General features: G+C 44.5%; 1 protein-coding gene across 5 annotated transcripts in view; it reads right to left on the bottom strand.

The window, feature by feature from the left end:
- Window positions 1–25,689, bottom strand: part of CNTNAP5 (contactin associated protein family member 5) — an 885,931-nt gene that overhangs the window by 226,964 nt on the left and 633,278 nt on the right. For all 5 annotated transcript variants that reach the window (XM_033947244.1, XM_033947242.1, XM_033947241.1 and 2 more), the window contains one exon: window positions 3,552–3,671. In XM_033947244.1, the coding sequence (XP_033803135.1) occupies window positions 3,552–3,671 (120 nt within the window). The remainder of the gene's footprint in view (window positions 1–3,551; window positions 3,672–25,689) is intronic.

Genomic DNA, 25,689 nt, shown 5'->3' with positions numbered 1-25,689 from the left:
TTCTTTGTGGTTTGGGTTCTGTGCTTCGTCCCTGTAGGGGGAGGGGGGGATTTTGCTGTGTTGTGGGTGGTTATATAGCTTTTGCTTGTATAGTTTGGGATATTGCTATTGTACATTATGCTGGTAGTGCCTCTGGTACTCCCTCTACGATGTTATGTGATTTTGCTGTTGCTGTCGTCTAAATAAAAAGCTTTTATTTGTAAGTGAGCATGGGCGCTTCGGATTTTATTATAGAGGATGAGTATGTTCTTTTGTACCCCACGCAGAATAGTAGGATGTTGTGGGCTATACATTTTAGAATAAATACATATACAAAATATAGGATTATTTGAAGTACTTGTCCTTTGTATCTTTTTGGATGGGAATTGTATCAGGTCAAGTTTGTTTAGATTTTCTCCCAGTTATTTCATTGTTCAATATTCAGCCCTTAACAGTCATATGCCGGCCACCCTGAGCTTTTTATACAAAGTCATTACTGTGACTTAGAAGAAGGGTCTCAACATTCAGGAGTTAGTATTCTCTGTGTTTCTTAGTAACATAGTAAATGACGGCAGATAAAGACTCACATGGTCCGTCCAGTCTGCCCAACCATTGCTCATTGGGTGATTTACAGAAATGAATCCATGTACTGGTTCTCTCACAACTGGACTATTGTAATGCTTTGGGTTTTTTTAAAAAAAAAAACCAAAATCGCTATAGTAACATAGTAGATGATGGCAGATAACGACCCAAATGGTCCATCCAGTCTGCCCAACCTGATTCAACTTTAAAATTTTTTTATTTTTTTCTTCTTAGCTATTTCTGGGCAAGAATCCAAAGCTTTACCCTGCACTGTGCTTGGGTTCCAACTGCCAAAATCTCCGTTAAAACCTACTCCAGCCCATCTACACCCTCCGAGCCACTGAAGCCCTCCCCAGCCCATCCCCCACCAAACGGCCATACACAGACACAGACTGTGCAAGTCTGCCCAGTAACTGGCCTAGTTCAATATTTAATATTATTTTCTGATTCTAGATCCTCTGTGTTCATCCCATGCTTCTTGTTATTTTATAAGATGGCACCTATATTTAGATTTGAAAAAGTAACTTCTTTGTTGAAGATCTTGAATTGACTTCCAGAAGCATGCAGTTTCTAGCGCGGGACCTTAATCCCTCCAGTGGTCATCTGGTCCTTTTTTGGCACTTAGACACTTTAAAACAAGCCTTGCCTCAGATGTCTAAGTTCCATCCAAGATGTCTTGGGAAAGTTTTATCACTGCACACCCATAACCCTAGGCCAGTGGTTCCCAAACCTGTCCTGAAGGATCCCCAGGGCCAGTCGGGTTTTCAAGATAGCCCTAATGAATATGCATGAAGCAGATCTGTATTCCTGGCATCTCCATTATATGCAAATCTCTGTCATGCATATTCATTAGGGCTATCTTGAAAACCCGACTGGCCTGGTGGTCCTCCAGGACAGGTTTGGGAACCACTGCCCTAGGCCATTATTGAGATGGCTTAGGGCAGGGGTAGGGAACTCCGGTCCTCGAGAGCCGTATTCCAGTCGGGTTTTCAGGATTTCTCCAATGAATAGGCATGAGATCTATTTGCATGCACTGCTTTCAACGCATATTCATTGGGGAAATCCTGAAAACCCGACTGGAATACGACTCTCGAGGACCGGAGTTCCCTACCCCTGGCTTAGGGAAATCCACTGCTTATTTCTAGGATAAGCAGCATAAAGTCTGTTTTTCTCCTTGGGATCTTGCCGGGTACTTGTGATGTGGGTTGGCCACTGCTGGAACAAGGATAGTGAGCTTGATGGACTTTCAATCTGTCCCAGTATGGCAACTCTTATGCGCTAATGTTTATTTCGTTCGATTTATGCCCCATCCTCCCCGAGAAGCCCAGAACGGGTTACATGGCAATATACTTAACAGTTAGCAAATAAGACACATAACAGTTCACAACAAGGAACGGAAGACCAAGGCGATAGGGTACAGTGAGATGAGTCTAGTTCAGTTGTTCCAGATTAGTGGACACTTGGAGCCTGAAGCATGCACAGGAAGAGAGTCAGTGTGTGCAAAGACAGAGAGTCAGTTGAATATCTTTTAAGATTATAGTGGTTTGGGAGTAACCGTCTGAATGCTAGGTTGTCCTGAGGAAGAAGAGGTGGGTTTTTATTGCTTTCCTAAAGCTCAAAAGTCCATTAAGAGATTTGATGTTAGGAGGCAGCTGATTCTAGTGCATTGGTAAGAAGTGAGAGTATGACCTTTGTCTGGCACTTTCTATTTGGAGGCTCCCACCAGGGGGTATTTGAAGACGCGTTTCCTCCTGGGAGCGGAGGGATCTGGCTATGAGGGATCAGAGAGCTGGCTATTTCCTATTTAGATAGCCAGGAGCCACTGTATATCAATCTCTATATCTCTAAACATACGTGGCACTGTACACAAAGATGTAAGAGAGGGTCCCTGCTTTTGACAGAACTTACAATCTATTCAAGGCAGACAAACGAGACAAATAAGGGAGTTCTGATTGACAAGTCGATGAAGCCGTCCGCGCAATGTGCGGCGGCGGCGAAAAGGGAGAACACAATGCTAGGAATGATTAAGAAGGGGATCATGAACAGATCGGAGGAGGTCGTCATGCCGCTTTACCGGGCCATGGTGCACCCTCACCTGGAGTACTGCATCCAGAATTGGTCGCCATACTTGAAGAAGGACACGGTACTACTCAAAAGGGTCCAGAGAAGAACGACTAAAATGGTTAAGGGGCTGGAGGAGTTGCCGTAGAGTGAGAAATTGGAGAAACTGGGCCTCTTCTCCCTTGAAAAGAGGAGACTGAGAGGGGACATGATCGAAACATTCAAGATACTGAAGGGAACAGACTTAGTAGATAAAGACAGGTTGTTCATCCTCTCCAAGGTAGAGAGAACGAGAGGGCACTCTCTAAAGTTGAAAGGGGATAGATTCTGTACGAACGTAAGGAAGTTCTTCTTCACCCAGAGAGTGGTGGAAAACTGAAACGCTCTTCCGGAGGCTGTTATAGGGGAAAACACCTTCCAGGGATTCAAGACAAAGTAGATAAAGACAGGTTGTTCACCCTCTCCAAGGTAGGGAGAACGAGAGGGCACTCTCTAAAGTTGAAAGGGGATAGATTCTGTACAAACGTAAGGAAGTTCTTCTTCACCCAGAGAGTGGCAGAAAACTGGAACGCTCTTCCGGAGGCTGTTATAGGGGAAAACACCCTCCAGGGATTCAAGACAAAGTTAGACAAGTTCCTGCTAAACTGGAACGTACGCAGTTGAGGCTGCTAACGGATGCTTAATTTAATTTGTCTGAACATTCTCCCAGATTGACAGTTTGTAATATGAAAACTTTTAACTGATAGGGAGCAGCACGGAGCATTCAGTGTGCCGGCGTGCGCCAAAAAACCCCTTTTGCGGTTTTGTAAAAGGGGGGGAGGGGTAGATTTTTAACCTAGAAACATCCATAGTGGTTTTATTGAACTGAATATGAAACACATCTCGCCACATAGCCTTTAAATACCATCAGATATGACTCGTGCTCTTACCAGTTATGTTACAGTAAACATATAAGGGTGCAAGCGGTCCACTTCCATCTGAATCAATATAGAAGAAGCCGGAGGTTTTCCCCATATGTCTGTACACTTCACACGACTGTTGGTAGATAGCTGAAAGGTAAGAGAGAGGCGGAGCCAAAGTAAACCACAGACAATCACAGAAACATAACATATGCAGAACAGAGGTGCTGAAAGAACTGAATGGAAAACTTAAGATGAACCCTCCCCATAACACTATCTCTCCCAAGGTAGTAGGGACTGGGGAGGAAAAGGGGTGGAGGGGAAAGGAAGGGAAGGGGAGAAGCCCCTTCAAAGCTGCAGTAAACAAACTCTACAAAAAAATACTCGTTCCAGACCAGTGGTGTAGCGTGGGTAGGGGGCACCCGAGGTGGTGGTGCCGCCCTCCTCTCCCCCCCTGCTCCTTCCACGCCAAACCAACCCCCCACCCCTTCCACTCCCCTCCCCCCTCCCCACTCCCCTACCTCTTTAAATCTTCGCCAGAGCATTTGACTTGTCACCGCTCACGCTAGTGAAAGGTCACTCGGACACACAAAGTCAGAGGCGTGAAGAAAGTACAAGAGGTTTATTACAGCATGCCAGACTCTAGTGCAGTGAACAGCCTGCTTACAAGAGTGTTAGAATCAGGAAATGCACGGACTTTTATGCCCTATTCAATAAATATATGCAAACTAAGATATGCAAAAAACACAATTTTCATTTGTTACTTCTATAACTTTCTACAATTATTATTGGTCCTAAGCCAGCACTTATGATAGGTTCAGGGCTACAACTTATAGTCCTATAGGAAACTAGCTCATTTCTCTGCTTATCTAAATCTTACAGTTCTAAATGTTACATGTACAGGAGGGTAGGGTACATCATGGCTCAAACTCTTATCTTTTTAGCTTACAATGTGGTAAGGCAGGGACATACATTTTAGGCAGATGAGGTCAGTAGATTGTACACTGTTTTCAGCTATGTAGGCCAGAGCAATATTTTAAACAACAGTTAACCATTTTATGACCCTACATTAGCATTGGCTGTCCTTCTGATGTTACTTCCAGCATCTCTCCCTCTCTCTCCTCCTTTCCCCTCTAGAGGATGCCATCACTCTCTCCATTAGCTTCTCTATGTCTTTCTCTCTCTTTCCCTCCACTTACCCCTTGAATCTAGCATCTCTCCCCCCCCCTTTTTTTTCCTAGTCTTTCTCTCCCTCCTCCATTCTCCTCCTTCGGTCCAGTATCATCACTCATGTTTTCTTCCACAGGTCTCTCTCTTTTCACTCTGTCTCAACCCCTACTCCAGATTCCAGCATATTTCCCCCTCTCTCCTTTTCCCTAGCAGGACTGTATCCCTCTCTTCCTCTGCCACCCCTTCCCCATCATGGGTCCAGCATCTTCTAAGCCTCTGTCCCTTAAAGATCCTGGCATTTCTCCCCTCTCTCCCCAATTCCTCCCCTGCCCCCCCCCACACACACAGTTTTCAGCATCTCTTTAACTTCCTCCCTTCATCCCTGAGGCTCTTGATGTCTGCAGCAGAGCATCCAGCAAAGGCATCAAGGCAAACAGACACCTAGAATATCCTTGACCTACCCATGACCCTCCCATGAGAAAACCCCTTTTGCAGTTACCTGCTAGAATGCGTGAGGTGCCAAGTAGAGAAGGACAGATTTTTCCCTGTCCCAGCAGGAACTCAATTTCCCTGTCTCATTCCCATGAGTTTTGTCGCCGTCCGTGCCCCATTCCTGTAAACTCTGTCCAGTAGCGTACTAAGGGGGGGGCGGTCCGCCCCGGGTACAAGCCCTGAGGGGGTGCTCCCAGCCTTGGCGTTCAGTCCCCCTCACACCAGAAGGACCGCTCGCCCCCCTGGCCTCCCCGCACCACCTAGGAAGCAGCCCGCAACGGGATCGCGATGCCAGCAATCCCTGAGCTGCTTCGGCGCTGCTTCCTGCACTGCGGTCCCGCCCCTCCTCTGACGTCAGAGGAGGGGCTGTACCGCGGCGGAGGAAGCAGCTCCAAAGCAGCGCAGGGATCGCTGACATCGCGATCCCGCTGTGGGCTGCTTCATAGGTGGTGCGGGGAGGCCAGGGAGGCGAGCAGTCCTTCGGGGTGGGTCAGGGCATCAGGCCTTCAGGGTGGGGAGGGCAGGCAGGCAGGCTTTCAAGGGAGGGACAGGCCTTCAAGGGGGGGGGGGACAGGCAGGCAGGCTTTCAAGGGAGAGACAGACCTTCAAGGGGGGGACAGGCAGGCCTTCGGGGGGTGCAGGCCTTCAAGGGGGGGGGCAGGCCTTCAAGGGGACCAGGCAGGCAGGCAGGCATTCAAGGGGGAGGACAGGCCTCCGGGTGGGGTGCAGGCCTTCGGGGGGGGGGGGGGTTGCAGGCCTTCAGGGGGATGCAGGCCTTCTGGGGTGGGATGCAGATCTTTAAGGGGGGGCTAGGCCTTCAGGGAGGGGGGCCCTGGTGTAGAAATATACGGAGGGAATGGGGGGGGTGTTCAAAGAGACGCGCATATGCCGGACTTTGGGTGGGGAGAAATAATGGGTCTGAAAATAGAGAAGAGGGAGAGAGATGATGGACCATGGCTTTTAGAGAGGGAAGGAACAGAAAGGGAGAGAAGTTGGACACAAGGGATGGTGTGGAGGGGGGTGGATAGAGATACTGGATAGGAGGGTAGTTGGGAAAAGAAAGGGAGAGATGGTGGACCCTGGGGTGGTGGGGAAGGAGTGAGAGATGCTGGATGAAAGGGTAGTTAAGAAAAGATGGATCTGTGGAGGGATACGAAAAAAGGAAAGATGCCAGACACTTTCGAATAATAATTCTTAATCCTGAATTTATTAATAATGTTGTACTTGACCATTCATTTTAAATTCCCAACCCTGTGTTTTTACCTGACCTCCTTTTCTATAATAATTTGTAGTTCAAATCCCCTTTACCTCTTTGTTTTTGTTTTGTTAAAGTTTGTATATAGTCTAGTTTATTTTAATGTTTATGTTTAAATGTATTACTTTTTAATATATTGTAAGTTTAATTGTTTTTTAAATATGTTCATCGCTTTGAAGTAAGATTAAGCGATTAATCAAAATTTTAATAAACTTGAAACTTGAAACTCCTAGGGAGGGAAGGGAAACGGGGAGGACAGAGATGGCAGATGGATGGTTAGCATGCAGAAAGAAGGAAGAAGGAGACCCTGGCAAGCAAGTTATCAGACGACAACCAGAGCCTTGGACCAACAAGATTTGAAAAATAACCAGACAACAAAAGGTAGAAAAACTAATTTTATTTTCTGTTTTGTGATTACAGTATGTCAGATTTGAAATGTGTATCCTGCCAGAGCTGGTGTTAGGCTGCAAACGTGAGCTAGGATTTAACAGAGAGAGGAAAAGTCCTTTTTGTTTCTTTATTTTATTTACACCACAGTGTGGTTAGGAGAAGCCAAAGGGGGGGGTGAAAAAGCTATAAAATAAACCCACCAGGATGTTTGAAAAAAAACAAACACCCAATTGGGCAGGAAAGTTGAATCGAAAAACCAATTCAATAGGCTGAATCGAATCGAATTTTTTTTTTTTTTCTTGAATTGGGCAGCACTAGTTTGCGCTACTGTCTTAGACTTTAGGACCTGGGATTGGGGAGAGATGGAATCCTCAGTACTTTATAATGCAAGTGAAACGAGGATTTGGTCAGACTTTTGAAGGGTCTGCAGAAGAAAAATATTGTATAGGCCGGGGACATGAGACAGCAGGAAACGGGAACTTTTCTTCCTTCTATTTTTGTGAATGGCAAGGCTGAGGATGTCAGAGAGTTCAGTTAAAATATGTGCTTTATAAGAAAATATAATAATGTGTTTTATAAAGTTTATAAGCATTGCTAGCCTACCCGGTGAGGTGTTCCTAATGGTGGTAGTGGTGGCGGCAGCATGTCAATATGTTGAGAGGAAGAGGTGGTCTGGAAAATTCTGCTGAGCAAACTCCAGGCCCATTTCCACCCCCCAGTTAGTCCACTCCACTCAACTGGTTCACACACTGAGTGGGTCTTTGGGTGTTGTGCCTGGGTAGTTGTTTTGGGATCTCTTCCAGTGGTTTGTCAGTATCTCCTTCTGGTCCAAAGAAGGAAACTTTGTTAACCTTAGCATTGACCTTCAGAATATGTTTGTAACAGCGCTGCTTGTGTGACATTAGGCTATGTAGTGATCGAAAGAAAAAAACAGACTAAACTAAACTAAACCTTAAGTTTATATACCGCATCATCTCCACGGATGTTGTGGAGCTCGGCACGGTTTACAAGAACTTAAAATATAGGAAGAGAAGGAAAAAAAAAAAAAGTTTACATGAACTTATATATAGAAGAGAAGAGTAAAGGGGGGGACAGAATTACATTTTAGTGAAAAGCCAGGTTTTCAGTTGCTTGCAGAATAATTGGAGGGAGCCTAAGTTCCGCAGCGGAGTAGTAAGGTTATTCCAAAGACCTGTGATTCTGAAGAGAAGGGATTTTCCTAGTTTGCCTGCATAGCGAATACCGTGTAGAGAGGGGAAGGATAATTTATACCTTTGGGTGGGTTCAGGATTCAGGACTCGAGGAGTTATAAAATAGTGGGATTAAGGGAGGAAGGATGCCATGAATGATCTTAAAAGCCAGGCAGGAGCATTTGAAATGGATTCTGGAAATCACTGGGAGCCAGTGAAGTTTGGCTAGGAGTGGGGAGACCTTTGCACATTTTTGCACTATAATGGTGGGTGTATGAGGAGATTCACATTTCCTGCACAGCTAAGTCCTTGTGAAGTTACCTTGTTCTTTCTGTATTTGACATCTAGCAAGGTCTCTGTTTGGAAGGAAAGATCTAAGCTTAAAAATGAAGTGGCCAGAAGTTATGGTAAAAGCAAATAGCGTTGCTGATTTTAAGAAAGGTTTGGACAAATTCCTGGAGGAAAAGTCCATAGTCTGTTATTAAGACATGGGGGAAGTGTCTGCTTGCCCTGGATCGGTAGCATGGAATGTTGCTACTCTTTGGGTTTTGACCAGGCACTAGTGACCTGGATTGGCTACCATGAGAATGGGCTACTGGGCATGATGGACCATTGGTCTGACCCAGTTAGGCTATTCTTATGTTATGTTCTCATCTGTAGGGGCTTTTGTTTTCACTTCTTATTTTAATGTATTTTTTTTCTGGGAAATTATCAGTGTTTTTTAGAATGGGAACAAAAATGGAAGAGAATTAATGTGTGTGGAATGGGGGGGGAGGGGTTTAACTAATTTCTTCAGCTAAATAATTAAATCCACTTCAACCAGACATAGGATAACTCACGCACCATTCACACTCCAACCAAAATCGTCAAAAGAAAAAAAACTGTTCGACAACCTCCTAACACTCGACCCCAACTCTACAACCTATTGACATCGACCACAAACTACAAAACCTCCAAAAAAGAAATAGAAACCCTTCAATTCAAAAAAATACATAAAACCGAACTAACACAATCAGAACTGTCCCAAGCATCACCTGCAACTACTCCATATGTACTTCTGATGTCATGACAATTCAGACATAATTTATGTTATGTTTGGAATAATGGTTACATATATGAGGTTCAATAAAAGAAAATTTTCAGTGCCTATTTCTATTATGACCATTTATTTTTCATGGTTATTACAAAAAATATTTTTTTACATGGGGGGAGTGTCAAAAAAATGATGGGCCCCGGGTGCCACATACCCTAGGTACGCCATTGGCTCTGTCTTACCCGCACAAGCCTCGAACACTTATGATTTTAAAGTATTTGAGGCTTGTGCAGATGAGGACGGAGCTTAGGCATTGGTGGAATGAGGCATTGTGACATCACAATCTGCGCTCCAGAATGTTGCTACTTATGATTTTAAAGGGTTTGAGGCTTGTGCAGATGAGGACGGAGCTTGCAGGAATGGGGCAGAGACAGGAAAAGAACTTGCATGGATGGGACGGGAAAATGGGGACGGGGAAAATTTGTCCCCGTGTCATTCTCTAGTGCCAAGTTACAGAATACAGTCTAAGTGCACCGAGGTGCCTAATGCCATATCATGCTCATTTTGGCACACAACTTCCCTTTAAAGTGCTTGACCTTTGCCACTTTATATAGAATTAGGGGGATAGAATTTTCTGTCTTCTAAAGCTAAAGCTGTTAAAACAGGTTTAAGGACAATCGCTGACATTAGTGCATCCCTCTTCTTTTGTTAATTGTTTTTCAGTCAAATAATAGTGCCTGATTAAAGGAAAAAGTCAAAAAGTCAAGTTTAGTGCAAGTTGACTCATCCAGGAGGAGTAGCTGACATCACTTTCACTTTAGAAGCAGAGCTAAAAAAAAAAAGGTAACTCAGACCTCAATTGCTCCTTGTCCTGAAGAGGTGCTGAAGTGAGGATCTGCTAAGGGGAAGAAAAACTCCGTTGGACTATCTTGCCTGCTGGCCATTATTGAGACAACTTGGAGAAATTCACTGCTTGTTCCTAAAATAACCAGCATAAAATCTGTTTTACTCTTTGGGATCTAGCAAGGTACTTGGGACCTGGGTTGCTGGGTTGGCCACTGTTAGAATCAGGATACTGGGCTTGATGGACCTTTGGTCCATCCCAGTATGGCAATTCTTAATTGTGTCCTGTTTTCAATAGTGGCCAATCCAGGTCACAAGTACCTAACAAGATTCCAAAAAAGTAAAAAAGATTTTATGCTAGAAATATGTAGTGGATTTACCCAAGTCCATCTTAATAATGGCTTGTGAACTTTTGTTTTAAGAATTTATACACACTCTTTTTTTTTTTTTTTTTTTAAACCCTGCTAAGCTAACTTCTTTCTCCACATTCTCTGGCAACAAATTCATGAGGATAATAATGTTCTCTATTGTTAATGTAAAAAGAGAAAAGAGAGAGAGAAAGAATTAGTAACTAAGTGTGAAGCTAAGCAAGTTTTAAAACTGACCCTTGTTTTACTGAGGTTGCTGTGAACTGAGCAGGTTGATATGAAGTTTGTCATAGTACATATATAACTTGAACAAGTTTATACTCATCTATTTCTAAACCCCAGTTTACTACACTAAACAGAAAACCACCCCATTAAGAAATGCAAAACAGGATCGCCATGGGGTGCTAGAAAGACAGGCCATTAGCTCTGAATATCTAATTTCTGTTTTGAACTTCTTTTAATTACAGATTTGCACAATGCAGCAGGAGTCTGAGACACACACCAAGAGTACTTAAAGCAATTAAAAATGAGATAATGGTGTTCACGTAGGACGAGGTTTGTTAAACAGGGAATCAAATTCCTAATTGTGGCCAGCTATCTCTAGTAATACTGTTCCCTGATAAGACCAAAAAGGCGTTAGTTAATATGCTATTTATAATAATAACTCATTTAGTTAATATGCTATTATCACACACGTACTGTAAGAACAATTTGTCTTTGGTCACCGGAGATTGAACTGAATACATGGACAGCTTTTAATATAGTCTGCCACAGATTATGAAAAATAACCATCGTGTGGTTAACAGACAAGGCGTATACATTGGCGGTTCAGTGACTAGATAACCTGCCATCCTTCTTTACAAGATTTTTCCTTTTTCTTTCACTTGACACATTGACACAGAAACATTAAACTCCAACCTTTCTAATGAATTGGCAAGTGAAGATACGAAGGACGACCTTCAATTTATGAGCTGGTAAGGCTATTACTTACCAATGATAGAGTTGGAAGCATGCCATGCCAGTTGAAAGCATGATTATGTCAATGAAATAAACATCCTTCCAGATGGGCTGTGGCTCCCTGGTTTTGCTGCTGCCTCCGCACCCAGAGGTTGTGAGATCAAATCCCCGGGCTGTACCTTCTGATGCCGGGCAAAGTCACTAAACTCACCGATCCTGTAACGATCGTCGTTTGACCGGTTTTGCGATCGCTTGCGTTCCCAACCCGATTCACAAAACTGCTGTCCGATGTGCTTTTCCGAGCACTCATCCAGTCTCCGATCCGAGCGTGCTATAATGAGGGGAACGCCAGGCAAAAGAAGGCAGCGATCGAATCCCAAAGCAGAAGAAGAAATACCGATCGGGTTTGCCGATCCGAGAAAGAGCGACGGCTGAGGACCAGTCGCTCATTATCCTTGCTGGCTCTTCTGCCCTGAAATATCAGTATCGAGGTTACCATCCCGCATAAAACAACTATTAAAAATAACTATGAAATAACTTTAGATATGCACAAGAACTCATTCGTGAGTTATATTCTGTATCATGCACATTGCGATCACTTGTGTTTCAAGTGCGGGTTTAAAGCGTGTTGCAATTTTGTTCAATACATGGCTGTAGTCTCTGCCTACACAAAACTAAACTAAAACTAAACTAAACTAAACCTTAAGTTTGTATACCGCATCATCTCCATAAAGACAGAGCTCGACATGTTTTACAGGTAAATTCAATAAATGAGGGAAGGACATAATAACAAATAAGAGGTTATGAAGTGGATAGCTAGCTTTACATTTTGGAGAAAAGCCAGGTTTTCAGATGCTTTCGGAATAATTGGAATGAGCCTAGGTTCCGCAGCGGGGCAGGGAGGTTATTCCAAAGCTCAGTGAATTTGAAGAAAAGGGATTTCCCTGATTTACCTGCATACAAGACGCCTTTTAATGAGATTGAGAAAGAGAAAGAGAGAGGGAAAAAAAGGAGAGAGAGGAAAAGATAGAGAAAAAATGGAGAGAAAATAAAGAGAGAGCAAGGAAGAGAGAGAGAGAGAGAAAAAAAAAAGAGAGAGGAAGAGAAACTAAACTAAACCTTAAGTTTGAATACCGCATCCTCTCCATAAAGGTAGAGCTCGAAACTGTTTACAGGTAATTCAATAAACGAGGGAAGGACATAATAAGAAATTGGAGGTTATGAAGAGGATAGATAGCTTTACATTTTAAATAGATAGCTTTACGTTTTGGAGAAAAGCCAGGTTTTCAGATGCTTTCGGAATAATTGGAATGAGCCTAGGTTCCGCAGCGGGGCAGGGAGGTTGTTCCAAAGCTCAGTGAATTTTAAGAAAAGGGATTTCCCTGATTTACCTGCATACATGATGCCTTTTAATGAGAATGAGAAAGAGAAAGAGAGAGGGAAAAAAGGAGAGAGAGGAAAAGAGAGAAAAAATGGAGAGAAAATAAAGAGAGAGCAAGGAAGAGAGAGAGAGAGAGAGAAAAAAAAAAAAAGAGAGAGGAAGAGAAACTAAACTAAACCTTAAGTTTGTATACCGCATCCTCTCCATAAAGGTAGAGCTCGAAATTGTTTACAGGTAATTCAATAAATGAGGGAAGGACATAATAAGAAATTGGAGGTTATGAAGAGGATAGATAGCTTTACATTTTAAATAGATAGCTTTACGTTTTGGAGAAAAGCCAGGTTTTCAGATGCTTTCGGAATAATTGGAATGAGCCTAGGTTCCGCAGCGGGGCAGGGAGGTTGTTCCAAAGCTCAGTGAATTTGAAGACAAGGGATTTCCCTAATTTACCTGCATACATGATGCCTTTTAACGAGGGGAAAGATAGTTTAAGTTTGTGGGCGGATCTGGTAGTGTCAGGTCTCGAAGAATTCCAGGATAGTAGGATTACGGGAGGAAGAATGCCAAGTAAGATCTTGAAACTTAGGCAGGTACATTTAAAGTGAAACCTAGAAATCACCAGAAGCCAGTGAAGTTTTGACAGAAGCGGGGGAAACAAAGATATAAGGCATGGCATCCACATCATTTACCTATTGCTAAGATTATTTTTCCTTCCATGAATTACTTTGTTCCCTTGGCGTCTGTCTCTTCCTTACCTTTTGTGTTTGTCGCTTCCTTACCGTTCAGTCCTCCTCAGTGTTCTTGATAGTAGATACTCGTCCCTTGCAAGGAGTCCGGCGCAGCCTCTGACGCGGTGGGGGTGGGCGGAGCGAACTCTCGCCGCTTCCCCGAGCCTACTGCTTCCTTTCTCGCCGCTTCCCCTGCTGTGCTTGGCCCGATGCTGCTCCTCTCTTTGGCCGGGACAACGGGAACCCTGGCGCTGGTCTCTTCCTCTCCTCTGCCGCGTGTGCCGCGCTGGCTCCTCCCCTATCAAGGGGGAGTCCGGCGCAGCCTCTAACGCGGTGGGGGTGGGCGGAGCGAACTCTCGCCGCTTCCCCGAGCCTACTGCTTCCTTTCTCGCCGCTTCCCCTGCTGTGCTTGGCCCGACGCTGCTCCTCTCTTTGGCCGGGACAACGGGAACCCTGGCGCTGGTCTCTTCCTCTCCTCTGCTCTCCTCTGCCCAGTGAGATCATCAAGTTTGCAGACGATACAAAACTATGCCGGGCGATCAGATCGCAGGATGATAGAGAGAAACTCCAGAGCGACTTGTGTCGGTTAGAAACATGGGCGGAGAAATGGCAGATGAAGTTCAATGTGGAGAAATGCAAGGTAATGCATTTAGGCAATAAGAATAAGGAATACGAGTATACAATGTCAGGTGCAACTCTGGGGAAGAGTGAACAAGAAAAGGACCTGGGTGTACTGATAGATAGGTCCCTGAAGCCGTCGGCACAATGCGCGGCAGCGGCAAAGAAGGCAAATAGAATGTTGGGCATGATAAAGAAAGGAATCTCGAGTAGATCGGAGAAAGTTATAATGCCGCTTTATAGGGCAATGGTCAGACCACACTTGGAATACTGCGTTCAACATTGGTCTCCCTACCTAAAGAAGGATATAAAACTGCTGGAGAGGGTGCAGAGACGAGCAACAAAACTGGTGAAGGGTATGGAGAAACTGGAATACGAGGACAGACTTATAACACTAGGATTGTTCTCCCTTGAGAAAAGGAGACTGCGTGGGGATATGATCGAGACCTTCAAAATACTGAAAGGAATCGACAAAATAGAGCAGAGAAGATTATTTACATTGTCCAATTTGACACGGACTAGAGGACATGTAATGAAGCTAAGGGGGGACAGGTTCAGGACTAATGTCAGGAAGTTCTGCTTCACTCAGAGAGTGGTTGACACCTGGAATGCCCTCCCAGAGGAGATTATTGCGGAATCGACCGTTCTAGGCTTCAAGAGCAAACTAGATGCATATCTCCTTAAGAGAGGCATATAAGGATATGGTGGACTATAAATTACGCCAGGTGTACACCTGGCAGGGCCTCCGCGTGTGCGGATTGCCGGACTTGATGGACCGAAGGTCTGATCCGGAGATGGCAGTTCTTATGTTCTTATGTTCTTACAGTGAAATTTGTCCGCCATTCGGATGCCCAGTCCCTCCGTCTCATTAGCTTATCATGCAATTCTTTCAAAATTTGCTCATGATTTAATAACTTTGTATCATCTGCATATTTAATCACCTCCCTCGCTGTTCTCTTTCCAAATTATTTATGAATATGTTAAAAAAGCACTAATTCTAGTTCTGATCCCTGGGATACTCCATTATTCATTGCTTCACTGAAAAAAACAAAACAAACCTGACTCTCTCGTAGTCCTGATCTCTCGGTCATGCATTTCTGCCAGTTCCACATCCATCACAGGACCCACCTGCCCTCACATCCCCTGCCTTTTTTTCCCCAATATCTTTCTTGATTTTTGATTTTAAAAAAAAAAGTGTTAACAATAATGCAAAACATGAAAACCTGCAACCAATGGAGTATATAAATTGCATTATAGCAGATATATAATCATAAGGAATGACATAGTCAGATGGAATTGTGTTAGGTATTACAAAATTTGTCTAAGAGAGCTCAGGCTTTAGAAAAAAAGAAAACAAAAATTATACCGAAATAAATAATTTGATTTTTGGGGGGGCATTTGCATTGCAAAATTAGATCAAGCACAAATTTACCCTTCCCCCCTTTTTACAAAACTAGGACGATCTTTAGCGCTGGCCGTGTCGTAACAGCTCCGATGCTCAAAGGAAATCTACGAGCGTCGAAGCTGTTACCGCCACGGTCGGTGCAAAAAAACGCACTACGGTTTTGTATAATGGGGGGGGGGTGTTAATGATGAAAAGAAAGAATATTATTAAAGAAACTAGTGTTTAAGCCCGTTACATTAACGGGTGCCAGTAAAGCCTCCTTCCCTCACATGTCCCCTATTTTCAGGTCCAGCTCAAGCTCCAAACCCATTTTTACCCCCCCCCCAGCCCCTTTCTCCCATCTTTTCCCTTTCAACCCCAGCCCCCTTTTCTCACCAGCAGCATTTCCCTCCCCACTCCACTTCCCTGTGCAGTAGCAGCAGAAGCATACCCTCCCCCTCCATTTTCCTGTGCAGCAGCAGCAGCAGCAGCAGCAGCATTTCCCTCCCCCAACCCACTTCTCTGTGCAGCAGCACCTCTTCCGTGCTCCCCCTGTCCCTCTTCCCTGCTCCCCCGGTCTAGCAGCACCTCTTTCCTGCTCCCTCAGTCCCTCTTCCCTGCTCCCCCTGTCCAGCAGCACCTCTTCCGTACTCCCCCTGCCCCTCTTCCCTGCTCCCTCTGTCCAGCAGCACCTCTTCCCTGCTCCCCTGTCCTTCTTCCTTGCTCGCCTGGTCCAGCAGCACCTCTTCCCTGCTCCCCCGGTCCAGCAGCACCTCTTCCCTGCTCCCCCTCAGTGCCTTCCAGACTTTGTCCCATCCCCACCCTCCGAAGCCAGCTTGCCTGCCTGCCATCCCCCCCCCACACCACTATCGCCGCCGTGCAGCCAACCCCACTGACCCTCCCACCGTGAGACGACTGTCAAACCTACTGGCTCCAGCAGCGGCCGCATCACACTAAAGACACTGCTTCACAGCCTTCCCATGTTCTGATTTCCTCTGCCGCGTCTCTGATGACATTTTCAGAGACACCGGCAGAGGAAATCAGAGCATGGGAAGTCTGCAAAGCAGTGTCTTTAGTGTGATGCGGCCGCTGCTGGAACCGGGAGGTTTGTGCGTCTCGTGGTGGGAGGGTCAATGGGGGATCGTGTACGCCGGGAAAGGGTGCATGGGGGGGGGTGGGGAGGAGGCGACAACGGCGGCAAACTTACAGTGAGGGAGGGAGGAAGGAAGTAGAAGCGCGCATGCTCACTCTTGCAGGCAGGGCCCTACAGCTCACGGAAAACGGAACACGCAGGTTAGAGTGCGCATGCGCGCTTAAGGTTTTATTATATTAGATAAACTCACCCCAAAACAAAGAAATGCACTTTAAAAGGGGCTTATTTTCCAAAAAGAAATCCATCCCCAAATAGCATAAAGTGGCGTTCGGACATGTTTCTTACTAAAACGCCATAATCACTATTTTCAAAATCCATATTTTTTATGTTTTTCTAGGCTATTTGTTCCATGTTTGTCAGAATTTAGACAAACATGAGACAAGCAGCCTAGAAAAAACATTGAAAATATGGATTTTGAAAATTCCAAGGGGGTGCATTGAGGGCATAATTTGGGCAAGCTCAGGACTTAGGGGTCCTTTTATAAAGGCACTAAACGTTTTAGCGTGTGCTAAATATTAGCACAGGCTAACCACATGCTAAACACTGCATGCATGTTAGTCTATGGGCATGTTAGCGATTAGCATGCGCGTATATTTAGTATGCGCTGAAATGTCTAAAGCACCTTTGTAAAACAGGGTTAGACGTTTTGCGGGGATAATCGGACATTTAACAAAAAATCCAGGGCACTTGTTTTAAAAATGAATAAGGGCCAAAACAGTACCCAAACTTACCAGATGCCGCTGGAGGAATTAAGGCATGACTCCCCCTTGCTCCCCCAGTGGTCACCAGTCCCCTCCTACCACCCAAAGAGGTGAAAGAAATCGTACAGCCCAGCCTGTCTGACAGCTTCAGATGGCTACATGGACACATCTGAGTAGAGCAGAGGAGCCCTCTAGGGCAGGGGTGTCAAAGTCCCTCCTCGAGGGCCGGAATCCAGTCGGGTTTTCTGGATTTCCCCAATGAATATGCATTGAAAGCAGTGCATGCAAATAGATCTCATGCAGATTCATTGGGGAAATCCTGAAAACCCGACTGGATTCTGGCCCTCGAGGACCGACTTTGACACCTGTGCTCTAGGGGGTACCGCAGTGAACGTCACATTAGGAAGTCCCTGGTCCATGTCACCATAACCTGCTTATATTTATTTTAAAAATTTCTATGCCGTTTCAAACTAAACGGTTTACTTAATTTACATACATAATTTTGTAAAAACATAATAAAACAGACACACAAACAATCACCAGAAATCATATCTACAAACTAACACCATAGCTCACAGGTGTCAAAGTCGGTCCTCGAGGGCCACAATCCAGTCGGATTTTCAGGATTTCCCCAATGAATATGCACGAGCTCTATTAGCATACAATGAAAGCAGTATATATCACTAATAATAAAATCCTAAGCGTGTATGCACACACCTACCTGCGTGATCCCTGCCTCCGTGATCAGTAAGTAGCTCCTTGGCCGGCCGAGAAATATTAGTGCGGGTCCGGCGCATTCGGCGGTTTACAACGAGTGTGTGCGTGGTGGTTTACTGTGTGCCGGTTGCCCGTGATAAAAAAAGGGTGGTGGGAGAAGGGGCACAATAAAGAGACAGGCAGTGGGCAGAGATGTTGACAAACAAACAGAAATAGAGACACCCACATTGAAAGACAGGTAGGTGGGAGTAAAAGACACACACAGAAGGGCTACTGCTGGACAGGGGGAGCAGGGAAGGGGTGCTGCTGGACAGTGGAGAGGTAAAAGGAAGGGAGAAAGGCTACTACTGGACAGGGGGAGCAGGAAAGGGGTGCTGCTGGACAGTGGAGAGGTAAAAGGAAGGGAGAAGGGCTGCTGCTGGATAGGGGGAGCAGGGAAGGAGTGGTGGTGGATAGCCAAGGCGAGAGAAAGAAAGACAGACAGACAGCAGCCAAGGAGAGAGAAGGAGAGAGATAGACAGAAAGAAAGAAAGATAGACAGATAGAAAGCGGCCAAGGAGAGAGAGAGAAAGAAAGACAGACAGACACATCTATTCTAGCATCCGTTAATGTAACGGGACTAGTATATATATATATATATATATATATATATATATATATATATATATATATATATATATATGTGGAGGGGCATAATCAAAAAAAGTGTCTAAGTCCCCTTTTGGCCTAAGTCCCTAAACATTCAACCCAGAAGCAGGGAAAGTGTCCATAACCAAAACAAACGTCCATATATAGCTTATATAATAAGAATCATGAATAATTCATCAACTGTGCAGAGAGAAAAATTATTGGCTATAAAAAGCATCATAAATAATTGCGTCTTGAGTCATTTTCCAAACATTGTATGGTGAGGCTTCCAAAACCCACCCCCTCTTCCCCTCTGCTTCGCTCGGATGGGTCTGTGTGGCCAGTCGGCTTGCTAAGAATGCTGGCTGCTAACACATCTCAATAGCTTGTTTGCGCGCTTTTTTTTTCCATGTGGATGATTTCGTTTTCACAAATGGTCCTAAAAGTTAGACACAATGGCCCAAATTCTGTAACCGGCGCCTATCTAAATTGAACAATAAGTTCAATTAAGCTTTTTAATCAGCAATGATTGAAACGTAGGCGCCAATCAAGAAAGAGCGATTCTTTAACAAGACGTCTCTAAAAACTAAGGCGGCCTTCAAAAAACATAGGCGTTATGTATGTTAGGAGTGGGCGTGGCTTCGTGTTAGGCGCCTTGTTACAGAATCGCTGCTCTTAAGCGTGCTTAAGCGCTCGCATGGCCGCCTAACTTTTAGTCGTGCCTAGAGCTGGCGTATTTATTGGGCGCCTCCAAAATAGGTGCCGCTCAGCGTGATTCACTAAATAGCACCCAATTTTACTTGAATCACGCTGAACGGTGCCTATGGCGGCGCCTAACTTTTGGGCGCTTCTTATAGAATTTGCCCCCCCGAGCGCAAAAACATCCAGAAAATGGTAATTTTCGAAACAAAAAGGTTAGACATTTTTCTGATTTGAAACATTCAAACTCGGACTTAGACGTCCTATCAAAAATGCCCTTCCACAATTCCTAAAGTCCACACTAAGGGAAAAAAAAAAAAAAAAAATCGAAGAAATCTACTCTCCCCACTGAGATAATAATAATAACAACTGCATTCTTCAATACCGCCACAGTCGAATGACTTCTCAGAGACGAAATAGCGAAGTTTCTGCAGCAGATTTGCAACCTATCCTTGAAAACAGGGGTAATCCCGGAAGACTGGAGGATAGCGAATGTTACACCTATCTTCAAGAAGGGATCCAGAGGCGACCCGGGGAATTATAGACCGGTCAGCTTAACCTCAGTTCCGGGGAAGATGGCCGAATCATTAATCAAGGACAGTATCAATGAGCATATAGAAAAAAAATAACCTGATGAGAACAAGCCAGCATGGTTTCTGTACTGGAAGATTTTGCCAAACGAACCTGCTGCACTTCTTCGAGGGGGATAAGTGAACATTTGGACAAAGGTGACCCCATAGACATAGTATACCTGGACTTCCAGAAAGCCTTCGACAAGGTACCTCACGAGTGCCTACTAAGGAAACTGTGGAATCATGGAGTGGAAGGGGATCAGATGGATCAGAAACTGGCTGGCGAACAGGAAACAGAGGGTAGGAGTAAAGGGACATTATTCTGACTGGAAAGGGGTCATGAGTGGGGTCCCACAAGGGTCAGTGCTGAGACCACTGCTATTCAATATATTTATTAATGACCTGGAAACAGGGACAAAGTGCAAAGTTATAAAATTTGCAGATGACACAAAACTCTCCGGTAAAGTTAGATCTGTAGAGGAATGTAAAGAACTTCAAAGGGACCTGAACAAACTGAGTGAGTGGGCAAATAAATGGCAGATGAGCTTCAATGTAAAGAAATGTAAAGTTATGCACGTAGGGAAAGGGAACCCGATGTACAACTATGCGATGGGAGAGATGGTACTGGGGGAAGGCAACCTAGAAAAGGACTTGGGGATTTTGGTGGCTAGAACAATGAAACCAGCGGCACAGTGCGCAGCGGCCTCAAAAAAGGCGAACAGAATGTTGGGCATTATCAAAAAAGGTATCACTACCAGAACCAAGGAAGTTATCCTCCCGCTGTATAGGGCGATGGTGCGACCACATCTGGAGTGCTGCGTTCAGTACTGGTCACCGTACCTTAAGAAGGATTTGGCGATACTCGAAAGGGTCCAGAGAAGAGCAACAAAAATGATACAGGGCATGGAAAACCTCTCATATGCTGAGAGGCTGGAGAAGCTGGGGCTCTTTTCCCTGGAAAAGCGGAGACTTAGAGGGGATATGATAGAAACTTGTAAGATCATGAAGGGTGTAGTGAAGGTGGAGAGAGACAGATTCTTCAGACTGGCGGGGGCATCAAAAAACTAGAGGGCACTCAAAAAAATTGATGGGAGATAGGTTCAGAACAAATGCTAGGAAGTTCTTCTTCACTCAGAGGATGGTGGACACCTGGAATGCGCTTCCAGAGGAGGTGGTAGAGCAGAGTACGACTTTGGGGTTCAAAAATGGATTGGACGAGTTCCTGAAGAAAAAGGGGATCCAGGGGTACAATTAGAGGGTTACTATACAGTACAAAAGGCTGTAGATTAAAAGAGTAGTAGAGTAATGGATCACTGCAGGTCATTGACCTGGGGGGCCGCCGCGGGAGAGGACTGCTGGGCATGACAGACCTATGGTCTGACTCGGCAGAGGCCATGCTTATGTGCTTATAATCAGCGAATTACAGAATGCAAGAAGTGAGGGTACAACTTATAACATAAGAAATAGATAAAAGGAAAATATGAATCTTAAGTCTACCTTAAGTCTACCTCATATGATTAAAAATAGCACAGTCAGATATCCATCACAGCTGATAGACCGAAATTATATCCACCTATTGTCGAGAAAAATTCTTAACTGAAAGGACTCAAAAAAATACTTCATTAAACGCTCATAACACACCCAAAAAAAGTGTATTTACAAGGGAGTTGCACCATGGAAACTGGGCCCAGTGCCAAAGCCTCTCGGCGCATCTCCAGAATGTTGCTCTTCAGATTTCTATCTCTAAGCACAGAGGAGGAAAAAAAAGCCTGAATTATTTGTCCCATGAATAAAGCATGATGGTTTCTAATATACTGTCTGAGAACAGAACCTTTATTCTACAGAGAAACGTAAGGGTAGAGGCCTATTTATAAGTGCAGAGATCATTCTATAATGTATGTGCTCAGAGTTAGCCTCTGATTATACATAGAACAGGGTCACATTTATTTATTTATTAGGATTTATTTACTATTTGAAGAAATTTACCCAAGGCGGTGTACAGTAAGAATAAGTCAAACAGGCAACAGGCAATTACAGCAGGAAAAATATTCAAATAGTGCCATACTCTATGATGTAGTGCAGTGTTTCTCAACTTCTTCAAGCCAAGTACTCCCTAGTTTGAAAACATTTCACCCGAGTACTCCTGGGCTCCATGCAGCAGATTTCAAAATGGACATTTTATTGTAAAAATAGCAACTTCATACATAACAAGTACAGGTCACTGCAACTGGCATACAAAACGAGGCATCCTTGGCCTGATTGGTTATATTTCAGTCTCAAATAAACTGGCCCCTTGACAGCTGGTGTGTCATTCTTACAAACTGAGTGAAAAATGAATAATGGCACTTAGACGGGGCCTCTTTATTAAGAACTGGAGAAAAAGGAAGACCTCGACAGAATTTGCCATTCGCGACCAAAACAGTTTAATCTTTTCTCTGGGAAAATGAAACATGAAATCTGATTGGTCACAATGGGCAAGTTCTCACACACACAGAAATATAGAAAATGATGTCAGAAAAGGGCCACGGCCCATCTAGTCTGCCCACACTTGTGACCCACCCCCTAACTTCCTCCATGAAGAGATCCCACATGCCAATCCCATCTTTTCTTAAAATCTGGCACGTTGCTGGCCTCGATTACCTGTAGTGGAAGATTATTCCAGCAGTCAACCACCCTTTCGGTGAAGAAATATTTTCTGGTGTCGCCATGAAATTTCCCACCCCTGATTTTCAGTGGATGCCCTCTTGTTGCCGTGGGTCCTTTAAGGAAAAAGAGATCCTCTTCCACCTCGATACGGCCCGTGATATATTTGAACGTCTCGATCATGTCTCCCCTTTCTCTGCGTTCCTCAAGTGAGTAAAGCTGCAACTTACCCAGCCGTTCCTCATACGGGAGATCCTTGAGTCCTGAGACCATCCTGGTGGCCATTCGCTGAACCGACTCAATTCTCTGCACATCCCACCTGCCCTCAGCCACTCTGCCCTTCTCTCTTGGAGCGTGTTGATTTTGCTGTCTCATGAGATTGTCAGTTGCGTTCCATCAAAAAATACTTTGACCCTACTTCTTTCAGATTACTACACTTCTCCCTCCATATTTGCTGTGATAGGGGATTAACAGAACCGCAAATACTGAAAAACCGCAAATAACTTTTTTATATGTGGCTGAGAAAATAAAGGCGAAAGAGTTGGCGTTCATGAAATATAAAAAAACCCAAGAAGAGGAGAGCAGAAAGGACTACAGGGTGAAACTGAAAGAAGCCAAGAGAGAGATACGTTTGGCGAAGGCACAGGCAGAAGAACAAATGGCTAAAAATGTAAAAAAGGGAGATACAAATTTTTTCAGATATATTAGTGAAAGGAGGAAGATAAAAAATGGAATTGCTAGGCTAAAAGATGCTGAGAACAAATATGTGGAGAGTGATGAGGAGAAAGCAAATGTGCTAAACAAATACTTCTGTTCTGTGTTCACAGAAGAAAATCCTGGAGAAGGACCGAGATTGTCTGGCAAAGTTACACGAGAAAATGGAGTAGATTCTGCACCGTTCACGGAGGAGAGTGTGCATGAGCTACTTGAAAAACTGAAGGTGGACAAAGCGATGGGACCAGACGGGATCCATCCCAGGATACTAAGGGAGCTCAGAGAGGTTCTGGCGAGTCCTATTAAAGATTTGTTCAACAAATCTCTGGAGACGGGAGTGATTCCTGGGGATTGGAGGAGAGTGGATGTGGTCCCTATTCATAAAAGTGGTCACAGGGATGAAGCAGGAAACTACAGGCCAGTGAGCCTCACTCCAGTTATTGGAAAAATAATGGAAGTGTTGCTGAAAGAAAGGATAGTGTATTTCCTTGAATCTAATGGGTTACAGGATCCGAGGCAACATGGCTTTACAAAAGGTAAATCGTGCCAAATGAACCTGATTGAATTTTTTGATTGGGTGACCAGAGAGCTGGATCGAGGACATATGCTAGATGTAATTTACTTGGATTTCAGCAAAGCCTTTGATACAGTTCCTCATAGGAGGCTGTTGAACAAACTTGAAGGGCTGAAGTTAGGACCCAAAGTGGTGAACTGGGTCAGAAACTGGCTGTCGGACAGACGCCAGAGGGTGGTGGTTAATGGAAGTCGCTCGAAGGAAGGAAAGGTGACTAGTGGAGTCCCTCAGGGTTCGGTGCTGGGGCCAATCCTGTTCAATATGTATGTGAGTGACATTGCTGAAGGGTTAGAAGGAAAAGTATGCCTTTTTGCAGATGATACCAAGATTTGTAACAGAGTAGACACCGAAGAGGGAGTGGAAAAGATGAAAGAGGATCTGCAAAAGTTAGAGGAATGGTCTAATGTCTGGCAACTAAAATTCAATGCAAAGAAATGCAAAGTAATGCATTTGGGGATTAATAATAGGAAGGAACCATATATGCTGGGAGGAGAGAAGCTGATATGCACGGACGGGGAGAGGGACCTTGGGGTGATAGTGTCCGAAGATCTAAAGGTGAAAAAACAGTGTGACAAGGCAGTGGCTGCTGCCAGAAGGATGCTGGGTTGTATAAAGAGAGGCGTAGTCAGTAGAAGGAAGAAGGTGTTGATGCCCCTGTACAGGTCATTCGTGAGGCCCCACTTGGAGTATTGTGTTCAGTTTTGGAGACCGTATCTGGCGAAAGACGTAAGAAGACTTGAGGCGGTCCAGAGGAGGGCGACGAAAATGATAGGAGGCTTGTGCCAGAAGACGTATGAAGAGAGACTGGAAGCCCTGAATATGTATACCCTAGAGGAAAGGAGAGACAGGGGAGATATGATTCAGACATTCAAATACTTGAAGGGTATTAACGTAGAACAAAATCTTTTTCAGAGAAAGGAAAATGGTAAAACCAGAGGACATAATTTGAGGTTGAGGGGTGGTAGATTCAGGGGCAATGTTAGGAAATTCTACTTTACGGAGAGGGTAGTGGATGCCTGGAATGCACTCCCGAGAGAGGTGGTGGAGAGTAAAACTGTGACTGAGTTCAAAGAAGCGTGGGATGAACACAGAAGATTTTCTGTTTTCTATTAAAAACCATCGTGAATATGGTGAAACCGTGAATAACATGGTGGGAAACCTGGCTTCTTTCTGAAGGAGAGGCAACACACGGTGAAGAAAGTGATGGAAATCAGCAATTTTCTCTGTACACGCTTGGAATCAGCGATTTCTCAATGCAAGCTGATGTAATTTATGGGGGAGGAGCCAGCAAGCTAAAAACCGTGAATAATCAAAACCGCGAATGCTGAAACGGCGAATACAGAGGGAGAAGTGTAGTTCAAGCATTAATTTTATCTATTCTTGACTATTGCAATATAATCTATTTGGGAGCTTATAAAACCGTTTTAGGAAGATTAAGGCTAATCCAAAATACAACGGTCCGTTTAATTTTCGGATGAAAAAACAGGAACATGTCAGCCCTTACTTCCGTCAGCTGCACTGGTTGCCAATGGAAGCAAGAGTTCTTTTCAAATTTGCTTGTATTTGCTATAAGATGTTATTTGGATTAGCTCCGCTATATCTCCTCACTCATTTTGCATGGTACCGTTCGACTAGGTCTACTCGGCGTTATACAGTGGTGCCTCACACAACGAACTTAATCCGTTCCAGGAGCAAGTTTGTTATGTGAAACGTTCGTTGTGTGAAACGCGTTTTCCCATAAGAATACATGTAAAACAAAATAATTCGTTCTGCAGCCCTACATTTCCCTCCCTCCACCTCACCTTATATGCAGAGTTTGCCAGCTTTCTTTTTCACCCAGCCGCACGCTTTCAAAAAGCTGTGCACGCGCAGCTGCTGGAGTTGATCAATGTTCTCCTCTCCTGCAACTTCCGGTTTCCGGTTGCGTCAGAGGAGAAGATTGAACAACAGAGCATGCGA

The sequence above is a fragment of the Geotrypetes seraphini genome, chromosome 5 (assembly GCF_902459505.1).
Source record: "Geotrypetes seraphini chromosome 5, aGeoSer1.1, whole genome shotgun sequence".
NCBI lineage: Eukaryota > Metazoa > Chordata > Amphibia > Gymnophiona > Dermophiidae > Geotrypetes > Geotrypetes seraphini.
This window is presented reverse-complemented; position numbering and strand designations above follow the sequence as displayed.